Genomic DNA, 11622 nt, shown 5'->3' with positions numbered 1-11622 from the left:
AGAAGGTAGTGATTCAATTGTATCTGTACACCGGTACACTCTATACACACGGGCGTGACAGATGAGTGGACAGCGCTTCCGATTCGTAATCCTAAGGTTCCGGGCTCGATCCCCGGTAGAGGCGAAAACAAATGGGCAGAGTTTCTTTCATCCTGATGCGCCTGTCCACCTAGCAGTAAATAGGTATCTGAGAGTTAGACAGCTGCTACGAGCTGCTTCCTTTGGATGTGTAGCAAAGAGGAGGCCTGGTTGAGGACCGGACCGCGGGGACGCTAAGCTCCGAAATCTTTTCAAGATAACCCCCATTTGGATTACTGAATCCAAGCATAGAAACCACATCTTCAAAAGGACATAGCTGCTCTGGAGAAAGTGCAACACCGAGCGACAGAAATAATTCCAGAGCTAAGTCAACTCACCTATCAGGAACAGTGGAAAGCCACAGGGCTAACAATACTGCAAACCAGGCTTGGCAAGGCCTGGTTTGCAGGCCTTGCCATGCCTGCAAACACCACCGAACTACGACCTTCATATAACGTTCGAACAAGTTTTAACACCTCCTAACCAGTTATAACAACCAATATAGCAAGTTGTAACAACGTTCTAATACGTCATAAACACGTTAAGCCAAGATGTAACAACTTTATTACAAGTTGTAACAAGCGGAAAATAGAGACAGTTTCGGTTTGTGTTTCCAGGGATATCACATTGAAACTTTTTAAATACTGAATAAGTTGGAGGATGTTGATCTGGACAATTTCTTCAAAAGATTGGGTGTAACACAAATAAGAAGCAATGGTTTTAAGCAAGCCGCAATGTAGGACTGAGAACAGGAGATGATTTTTCATCCACAGGTTTTTAAATCCATGGAACCGCCTACCCGCCGAATCCGAAAATGCCAAAAAACTTTTACATTTTAAAGTATAGCTGGAAAAGATCCTCAAGGCAAATGGGGGGGGGGGACACTCAACAAGCCGCCGGCTTCCTGTCCTCGTCGAGGCCACTAGGGTTAGTAGACCTCGGGTAAATTCAGGTAAAATTCAGGTAAATTCAGGTAAAATTCAGATAAAATTCAGGTAAAATTCAGGTAATTCAGAAAAAATAGCAGAATAAGGATTTAGCGCCGTTTTCCTCGAGCGACGTGAACGCCATCTGTAAATAGTAATCAGATGGTCCTTGTAAATACTAAGTGCGGATTACCATTTTGGCCTTACAGGTGCGTAAACCGGCACGGTTGTCCTTGACAGCACGTACCCAAGGCCAGGGCGGGTCGTTTGTCTGTGGAAGAGAGGGCATGGAAGGGGTATTATGGCCACGGAGAGCGGGAGAGAGCAGATCATACAGTGGCGGATATTGTCGCTCATTGATCGCCTGGAAGGCAGAGTGAATGGTTAGCGATATTGCTCTAATATTATCCTCAAGAGGCGTGATTATCGCTCAAGAGGGACACGGTGTGGCAAATTTTTACCGTTTTTCCGTTCTCTGGCGCTAAACAGCTCGGGATTAGTCTAGATCATTTAGATTAGCATGGTTTATAAGCATTAACTTTTTTCCTGGTCATTATTTAATTTTACGAGTATTTCAGCTTTGTCAATTAAAAGCCAAATATGTAAAACTAATAAGTAGACCAATGTCAATCGAATAACTTGGATACATTAACAAAAAAATATTCTCCTTAATTTTGCCTAAGAGAGTAAAGTAGAGAGAGTTTAAACTGACTGCAGCTAAGTGTAAGTTTGTAAATAATTAAAATATATTCATAAAAATTCAGAAAGTAGATAAATGAGGAAGAGTTAATATCACCAATATTAATCATGGGTTAATTTTAATATGGGTTTCTGGGACCGATAGCAGGCTGATGAAGTCTCAGTCGAACAAAAAACAAAGACTCATGAGTATGTTACACAAGGTATGGATATAAACAATAGTGAAATTATATGCCAGAAATAACAGTATAAAAATTAATTACATAAAGTTACTTGTCTTTACGTAAAGCCTCTCTGTAATTGTCAGCCCAACCACTTTGGCTGGACAGTAGAGCGACGGTCTCGCTTCATGCAGGTCGGTGTTCAATCCCCGGCCGTCTAAGTGGTTGGGCACCATTCCTTTCCCCTGTCTCATCTGAAATCCTTATTCTGACCCATCCAAAGTGTTGTATAGTCATAATGGCTTTTCACCTTCCCCTGATAATTCCCTGCTTATCCACATTAGTGCTCTTTAGTATAATATATATCTGTAATTGTCAATTCAAGGTGGAGCAACAAATATAAATGTTAGTGGAAACCTTTATGGTATGAATTGGAAAAAAGGTATCGATCTGCATAATGACTCCAGAATCTTAATGCAGTACAGTACCTGATTGATGGGGTTCTGGAAGTTCCTCTACTCCCCAAACCCGGCCGGAGGCCAGGCTTGACTTTTGAGAGTTTGGTCCACCAGGCTGTCACTTGGAGAGGCCCGCAGGCCCCCATACCCACCACATCCTTGTTGGTCCAGAACTTCTTTTAGAAAACAGTCTAGGTTTCTCTTGAAGATGTCCACGGTTGTTCCGGCAATATTTCTTATAGTCGCTGGGAGGACGTTGAACAGCCGCAGACCTCTGATGTTTATACAGTGTTCTCTGATTGTGCCTATGGCACCCCTGCTCTTCACTGGTTCTATTTTGTATTTTCTTCCATATCGTTCACTCCAGTACATTGTTATTTTACTGGATTAGGGACCTGGCCTTCCAGTATTTTCCATGTGTATATTATTTGGTATCTTTCTCGTCTCCTCTCTAGTGAGTACATTTGGAGAGCTTTGAGACGATCCCAATAATTAGTTATAGAGATATTAACTAAAAAGCAATGGTATCCTGAATTACTTTGTCCTATGTCGTTTATGTAAATGCATTGTGTATTAGTAGCTTTAGGCATTGTACCTGCCATGCCCAGAATTCATTCACTCTTCTTTTATCCTATGTATATATGTATGTACTATTGCTTAAAATAAAGATTATTATTTTTTATTAAATAATAGTAATGTCTTCTCACAGACATAATAATAAATAATAAATACTAATAATAATAATACAGTATTAATAAATAAATAATAAAATATCAACACTATTACTGAAATAAAAATAAAAATAATATTGGATAAAAACTCACACTTGTGTATTTGTGAAATTTATGTAAGGAATTTGCGCCAAGTCTTTCGCACTCTCCCGATTGTTTTGTCAAGGTCTGAGTGTGTAATTAAGACGAGACTTGCATCTCAATGACTAATCGTAGATTTCTGGGACCGACAGCACACTGACGAAGTCGACAGACAGCAGGCTTTAGTTAGATGTTCAGATGTAAGTCTCGTCTTAATCACACACACTGACAAAGCACGCAGGAGAGTGTGAAAGACTTGGTGTAAATTTCTTACGTAAATTTCACAAATACACAAGTGTGGGTTTTTATGCTATATTATTTTTATTTTTATTATTATTTCAGTACTATTGTTGTTATTGTATTATTTATTTATTTATTATTATTATTATTATTATTATTATTATTATTATAATAATATTAATATTATTATTATTATAATATTAATATTATTATTATTATAATAATATTAATATTATTATTATTATAATATTAATATTATTATTATTATAATAATATTAATATTATTATTATTATAATAATATTAATATTATTATTATTATAATAATATTAATATTATTATTATTATAATAATATTAATATTATTATTATTATAATAATATTAATATTATTATTATTATAATAATATTAATATTATTATTATTATAATAATATTAATATTATTATTATTATTATTATTCATATTAATATTTAGTATAATTATTATTTATGTGGTCATCACAGTGCTAAAACCTGACAGAGTACAGTATAGTAATTATAAATATATCATCCATAGTTAAGAGTAAAGTATATAATATTACCTGTATAAACATGTTTGGTATGTATATATACTATTACAAAATTCATGTGTTGGATATGAGAGGGTTGTTGGGTGTAAGTGGGAATTGCCTTGCATGGGCTTTGAGAGTTTTTATATTCTTGTTTTCTCTACATTCTATCCTGACATTTATTGCAGTTGGCTTTTGTGTGGGCTCATCCATTTTCAAGAACACTTTTTTTTTCTGTGAAACACTGCAATGTGCACTTATTCATAAATATCATGAATTTTGACACAAGATTGACCAGTAACATTAACAAGTGTGCAGATAAAAAAAAAAAGGGCTAGAAATATATTCAGAAGACATAAAATTGCTTCAAGGCAGTTCAGAAAGGCCTTTAAAATGCATGAATATTTTTCTGATGCATTTAAATTGTCATAAATATGGTTTGAGCCTAGGTGATGTTACTAGTATTCTGGATACAAGCTTAAAAAATTGAAAATTGCTAAATCTGAATGGAAAAAGTTATATTAAGTATTGATTATTAGGGATCTTGAGGGAAAATTTATATATATATATATATATATATATATATATATATATATATATATATATATATATATATAATATTGTATGTATGTATGTATGTGACATGACAGTGTCAGACCACGAAGGAAGAATTGAAACAGGAATTTCCTTAAGTACTTTCGTATTTAATAATACCTCTTCAGAAGGGTGGGTTACAAGTACATAAATTTGGACATATATAGGCAGGAGAGAGGTGAAGTGAAGTGAGGTACAATGATAAATATATGAATGGGATTGGGTGAATATAAAAGAGTGGATATAAAAGAGTGGATTGGGTGGATATACAAGAATCATTTATATCCACTCAATCCCATTCATATATTTATCATTGTACCTCACTGAGCCGAGGCTGAATCATAACCATTAGAGTTTTGTGTTAGGAAACTTGATCACTTGGTGGTTCCCTGGCACCCAGGACATCCTTCAGTCTTACTTGGATTGTACTGTCTTGTCTTTGGGGGACCAGCTCCTTGGCCAGCTTCAATAACTGGCTGGTTTTGGCATCCAGCCAGTCGGGTTGTCTGCTAGCCGAGGTTCTGGTTACTTAATCGGATGGTGGGTTTCGGGTTCCTTGTTAGCTGCTGAAAGTTCTTTTTGGGCCCATATGGTGTTTCAACTTGGTTGGGTCTGGTCTGGGCGATTAGGACATCTTTTCCTTGCCAGCCAAGCCTCTTCTTGCATCTTGCTTTCATTTTCTGTGTGGGGGCTATGTTTTTCCCCGTTTGCTTCTCGAGTGATTATGTAGTAGCCTGCTTTAACCTGGATGGCCTTTTCATTTGGCTAAGGACAATTCCCTCATTTCTTTGCGGGTTTGGCAGACTTTCTCAGTACCGAGTACTGCGCTCAGTACCGAGGCTCTCACACCCAGGAATGTTGGCCACAATTTTTTTTTCTAGGTGGCGTCTGCCTACTATCTGTCGTGGCTGCACTATAGCTGCCCCTATCCCACGCGGAGCATTTAAATGAAAGTGCTAGACACTAAAACAGCTATTAATGTATTGCACGGTATCGGTAATGTTACTCAAATCATCTATATATGTATTGCACGGTCTAAGCGTTAAGGCCCACCAGAAAAATGTCATTTCACTACATTCAGTGCTCTGTCTTTACGTACTTTGTCTTTAGATTAAAATTACAAAATTCTTTGTAAGAACCATGAAAAGGATCAAATTGCTAATTAAAAATATTTTCTTGGCAGTTTCAGGTATTGAGGCATGAGACGGCATGGAACCTCTTGGAGTTAATCCCCGTTTAGTGGATGTGTGGTCTCTGCCAACATGGGCAGTATTGGAGCCAGGCACTCCCCCTACACTCCCTCCACAGCCAACACCCAACCACATAACACCTCCATTCAGAGTCAACAAAGTTCTCAATAACAAAATATGCCTCTGGTAAGCTTGCATACAGTGTTTATATCAAGTTTAACCACTGCACTGCTCTGCATTAAAATACGACACACCTGTGGTGTGCCGAAAATAAATTCTTTCCAAAAAATAATTTTCTCTTCTTATATTGTTAAAATGCAGTCTCTGATCACAGGAAACTAAAAAAAAAATTGTATGTGACATACTTTAGCCGTGATGGAGCTGGGGAAGTTGAGCAAATTATGGACACTGAGCGATGGAGTGCTCAAGGTCACTTCCCCGCCACCCCGTGGGGTGGCAGTTGCCGCAAATATAATGTTTCACAATTATTTTGATGTTTCTCATTTATTTCTTCTCTGGTTTTATGCTGTAATTTTATACAAAATTGTGTAATTTGTGGAATTTATATAGTTCAATGTGTGGAACATCACTATACTCAAAATTATGGGGCTCATATGTAACATGTATAACATATTTTACGATCAAACAGAGTTTTCTAGGGAAGCCTGTCGACTCCCCCAGAAAACACTCCAGCTCCCCCGGAGCTATCCAAGCTGATATGTATCTCTGTAGAATTTGGCAACAGTTGATGTGGGTGGAGTTCTAGTCCTATCGGGAACCACGAGCCAGAACCTGACCCCCTCAGAAAGACACGAGGAGCAATGGCCTATAGAAATGCACGTGATTTGGAGCATTCTTTATCTGCCATCGACCAGGACAGGCACTCAGAAAGGTAAGCGCCCCCCAACAAACCCCTATTCTGGTTAAAATGATGAAAATAGTCAAATGAGTGGACAGAACTCCCCCAAGTGAAAACATGCAAATGAGCATGACGTAACACGAGCTCTGCCGCATGTCTGCGCAGCTCTAGCTCCAGACCCCTGTGCCTGGGATCCACACCCAAGTTCTTCGGCTGATGTAATGTGGCATGGTCATGTAGCTCCAGCTCCAGAATCTTTTGTACTGCCCTTTGGTTCAGTACTGCTCTTATGGTGGCGTGCGAGCTGGGAGTAATATTCAAAGGTACTTGGGCTGCATGTGCTTATGGTCACCTTCCCCGAGTGCCCTGTAAATACTGCCCTTGAGGCTTGGGGGTTCTCTTCCACAAGTCACTTTGGGTCTACAGTACTTCTGTTGGTCTTTTGCTGCTCGGCGATTAACCGTGCCGAGTGTTTGGGGGGGGGTTCCACCCTTGTCTGCTTTGGGGTAAGTGGTAGTTTTGCACGGGTAGGGGCACGGGGTACTGTGCGGCTACTTTTCACTTATAACAGCGGCTGGCTCTGTTCCTCTGGGTACGCTGTCCTCTTGCGAGGTTTTTCTTTTTGTTGTTCCTGGTGGATGGGGGGGGGGGGGTGTCTGCCTGGTGTTCCTTTCCCTTTGTTATATTTGGGTTTGACTGTTTGGTGGTACCTCCTGCTTCATCCTTGTGAGTGGACATGTCCCAGGGGTTCAGCATTAGCAGTTTGTTTGGTAGCATTGGGTGCAGGTTAACAGTACTTTGCCTGGGCTTACCCATAGCAGAGACAGTCTAGGGTCCCTGGGAAACCCTGTGGGTGCACTTGGGTCCGATGGATGCGACCCTCCGAGTCCCCTCTCGCATTGTGCAAGTTTAAGGGGCGTCTGAGGATTATAGATGAAAGTTGTTCAATGTCAACCAATATTAATTTTCTAGTTGTATATGAAAAGTGCTTAAATTGTCCCAAGTTTCAGTACTGCAGCGTAAATAGAAAGGGATTTTTTTTTTTTTTCTTCCCCCCCAACGTTTTTTACACATTTTCAAGTCCACACTTCAGAACACACGTTTCAGATATAATTATTCTGTGACACTTTTCTGACACATTAGCATATAATAAAGGATTTGGGGCTTTAGAATTTCCAAAACATCTTTAGTTTTCCTAATACAAATGTTCAAAGTTCCCCAAATTTTTTTTGCAAATATGGCATGTTTTTTGCTATTATAAAATCAATAAATGAACTTAGAGAAAAATGAAAGCCCCCCAATGTAGAGACATGCCCTCCACATACACTGTGTAAGTTTCATGTAAATTGAATAAAAAAGGAATCAGTTTTGTAAACGTTTGTGTCAATTGGAAAAAAAACCAGAAATGAATAAAGTCTAAGGTTCTAAAATCTGTGGCTGAGGTTGACATCAACCAATTTTCTCCAAAATTGGCATCCTCACAGATAGGCTTACGTACAGTCAGGTGTGTAAGTTTGATGCAAATCGCCCGAAAAAAAAAAAAAAAAAAAAATATTGAAAAAAAAAGAAAAAAAATCCTTATTTTTCTGAAAAATTTTTTCCAATTAAACTAATTATAATATTTGTTTAATATATGCTTTTGTGATAGCAAAGAGTCGTAGCTATGATTTCAGTTGACACTTTTGATTGATAATCGATTTTTACCATTTTTGCATAATTTTCACAACTACTTCAATATTTTTTTCTCCTTTCCTATTTATGCTATGATGCTGAAACTTGGACCAGATGAAACACTTTTCATATAGAACTTGTCAAAAAAGTTTGATTGAAATTGAACGAGTTTTCATTTTTGCATTTTTGGACCCAGACGCCCCCTGAAGGGTTGCTCTGTCCCTTTGTCTCAGGGTGACACTCATTGCTTTTGCCTATGTCATGCTGCTTGTTGGGTCGGCGACAAATTCGACCCAGAGTTTTGCGAGCTCCCGAACAGGGCGTGTTTGCTTTGCCGGGTTGGTTCTTTCCTGGCTCGCCAGGTTTGGGTTTCTGACTCCCTGGTGGGTGTCTCTTTTGGTTCTTTGACAGCCTTGGTTCCGGCATGGCTTGCTCGGTGTCCGCACCCAGGGGTTTTCCCGTGGCTCCACCTCTTTTACATGGTCGGTCCGGTCCGTGGTGAGGCTGGTTCGGTCTTCTCCTCGAGTGTTCTAGTCTGGTACTTTGGACTAGAGTCTCTCGCTTTCTGTTTGGTGATCGGGTGGCTTTTTGAATGTGTCCCACCTGCATGCTTCGTCTCGGCGACGGTTTGGTGTTTTCTGGCGGTCCATCTTTTTCTTTGTCTCTTTGTAGGTGTACTGCGCTCTTTGTCGTCATGTTCTTGTCCTTCTCCCGTGGTGGTTCAGGGCTGTTTCCTGGCCGCATACTGTTGCCCTGTCTCGTGCGGCGCTGACGGAGCCGCTTCGGTTTGCTCCGGTTTTGTTGTTCCTTCTGCACCGTTCACGGGTTGTCTCGGGCATTGTTCACCCCCAGCCTGCTCATGCTCCTCCTGAGCTGTCCTGCTCTGGGGTAGGGTGCTCTTTTCTCTATTCCCTTTGGTTTGTTGTGGCCCCTTCAGTTCCGGAGGGGTCCCTGGGGTTGTTGCTGCTTGATTGGTTGGTCGGGGTGCTTCTTCTTGTGTCCAATTGCAGCTCTCCGCTGTTCTTTGCGCGCCATGGCCTCTGTGGTCAGGCTGCAATTTGGGTTGCTCCGGTTTCCCTTCCCTGTTCTCGGGTTAGGGTCTCTCCGGTCGTCCGCTGGGTCCTTCTGTCTAACCGGCCTACTGTCTCTCCCCTGTACCCTTGGCATTTGTAGGTTTGGTGCGCTTGCTGCCATCTTTGGTGGCATGTCTGGGGCTGACATTCAGGCATAGGGTTGTTTTGGCGGTCATGCTGGGTCCTGGCTGCATGCTCCCTTGTGTTTGTTCCTGGGCCTAGTCGGGCCTGTGTCACCTTGGGTTGGCTGTTGAAGTCTGTTGTCTCGACTTTGTGTTGTGGTGTGAGCACTGACCGCCTCCAGGATGAGTCCCTCTGTTTTCGTCTTTGGTGAAGTAGCTCCAAGGAGCCGTAGGGGCTCCCCCAAGAAAACTAGTGTTGAATGTAATGAAATGCCATTTTCTGGGGGAATTCTGGAGGCTCCCCAGCAACCATCTCTCCCTCCGGTTGGCGGTTTTTCGCATTTTTTGATATCCAACCTCAGAACTGGTGTGAGGATTGTCGGCGCGAGGGTCTGGGGCTCCCCCTTCCCCCTCCCGGGGAGGAGGGGAGCTGAGCAGACATGCAGCACAGCTCATGTGATGTCATGCTTGTTTGCTAGTTTTTCTTTTGGGGAGCTCTGTCCGCTCATTTGACGATTTTCGTTGTTAACCAGAATAGGGGGTTTGTTTTGTGGAGCTTGCCTTTCTGGGTGCCTGTCCCGGTCGATGGCAGATATAGAATGCTCCAAATCACATGTGCATTTCTATGGGCCATTGCAGCTCGTGCTTCTGTGAGGGGGGTCAGGTTCTGGCTCGTGGTTCCCGGTAGGTCTAGAACTCCACCCACATCAACTGATGTAAAATAGTTAGGGTATCCATATCAGCCATGGATAGGTCCGGGGAGCCTCCGGGACTCGCCCAGAAAATGGGCGAGTCAAAAAAATCATTACATTCAACGCTGTTTTTTTTTACATGTATGTGTTCAGGGAAGGGAATTTATCATTTTGGAGAGATCATAAAAATTTTTCAGAGCACATGATTTTATGCGCACAGGGGGAATGTCACAATAAACTCGGCACATCACAGTGGTTAACAAGATATGAACTCCATGCCGAAGCTGCATGTCTGATATATATGCAGTATACAAAGTTCTGAATGATTGCTTACATGAGTTTCTAAACTCTGTTCTTATGTTGACCAACCTGGCATATGCCACTGTTGATATCCTGTTGATTTGGGCTTCAGGTAACAGGTCTGGTGTGATATCAACCCCCAGGTCTTTTTCATTTACTGATTCTTGGAGAATTTCATCTCCCAAATAGCACATTGTATCTGGCCTCCTGCTCCCTACACCTATCTTCATTACTTTACAGTTACTCAGGTTAAACTCTAACAGCTATTCTGTTAACTCTGAAGGACCATTCCTTCTGTCTGTCCAGGTCATCTTGAAGCCTTGTGCTGGGCTCCTCTGTCTTAATCCTTCTCATCATTAGCAAACATTGATAGGAATGAATCTATACCCTCTGGAAGATCATTTACATATACGTATCAGAAACAGGATGGGTCCGAGTACAGACCTCTATGGGACTCTGCTGATGACTTTATGCCATTCTGAGGTCTCACCTCTGACAGTAATTCTCTGCTTCCATATTCACTGGAATATCCTACCAGTTACTCTTGCATGTTTCTCCAACATATGCACCAGCCTTTTATGGGATACTATGTTAAACATTTTCCAACAGTTCAGAAACTGCAGTCTGCTCACTACTGTCTTACTTAATCTTTGTCACCTAGTTATAAAATTCTATTAAACTTGTGAGGCAAAATTTGCCATCCCTGAACCCATGTTGGTGGAGTGTCACGAAGTCTCTTCTCTCCAGATGTGCTACTAGGTTTTTCTGACAATCTTCACGATTTGTAGCATCGTTGGCTTGATAGCCATTTTATTCATGGTGAGTGTATGTGTTAAGAGGTTAAAGTGATTTTTTTCAGAGGAGCTGGCTTTTGGTGATTTGCTGCATATTGCTCAGCCACACCACATTACTGTAGCATTGGAGCATCATGCCCGATATTGAGTTCTTATGTACTCTGTAACCTCGTCCCCTTCTCTCTATGGTCAACCCCTTATCATCTTTAATGTTTCGTGTTCTTTTTGTGGGACAACCTTATCGGATATTGATAGTGTAGTGATGTAGCATCAGAGAGTTACTAAGTGGACCCCTACCAGAAATCCAGCATTGAATGAAGGGAAACTATCAGAAGAAAGTGCCAAGCCATTACAAATATATGGCACTGGGAAGAGATAAGAGTTTGGGATGAGAACGGGGAAAGAAGT

General features: G+C 40.9%; 1 protein-coding gene across 3 annotated transcripts in view; it reads left to right on the top strand.

Moving 5' to 3' along the window:
- Positions 1–1137: 1137 nt before the first annotated feature.
- The window catches only part of Gdap2 (ganglioside induced differentiation associated protein 2), a 180509-nt gene continuing 170024 nt past the window's right edge, over positions 1138–11622 (top strand). The window contains exons 1-2 of one of the 3 annotated variants that reach the window (XM_045726414.2): positions 1138–1213; positions 5697–5889. In XM_045726414.2, coding sequence (XP_045582370.1) covers positions 5723–5889 — 167 coding nt within the window. In that variant the 5' untranslated portion in view covers positions 1138–1213; positions 5697–5722. Of the gene's footprint in view, positions 1214–1262; positions 1388–5696; positions 5890–6487; positions 6596–11622 lie in introns of those variants that run through there. The other 2 variants (XM_069321846.1, XM_069321847.1) reach the window with 2 other exon arrangements.

This window comes from Procambarus clarkii, chromosome 10 (assembly GCF_040958095.1).
Source record: "Procambarus clarkii isolate CNS0578487 chromosome 10, FALCON_Pclarkii_2.0, whole genome shotgun sequence".
NCBI lineage: Eukaryota > Metazoa > Arthropoda > Malacostraca > Decapoda > Cambaridae > Procambarus > Procambarus clarkii.
This window is presented reverse-complemented; position numbering and strand designations above follow the sequence as displayed.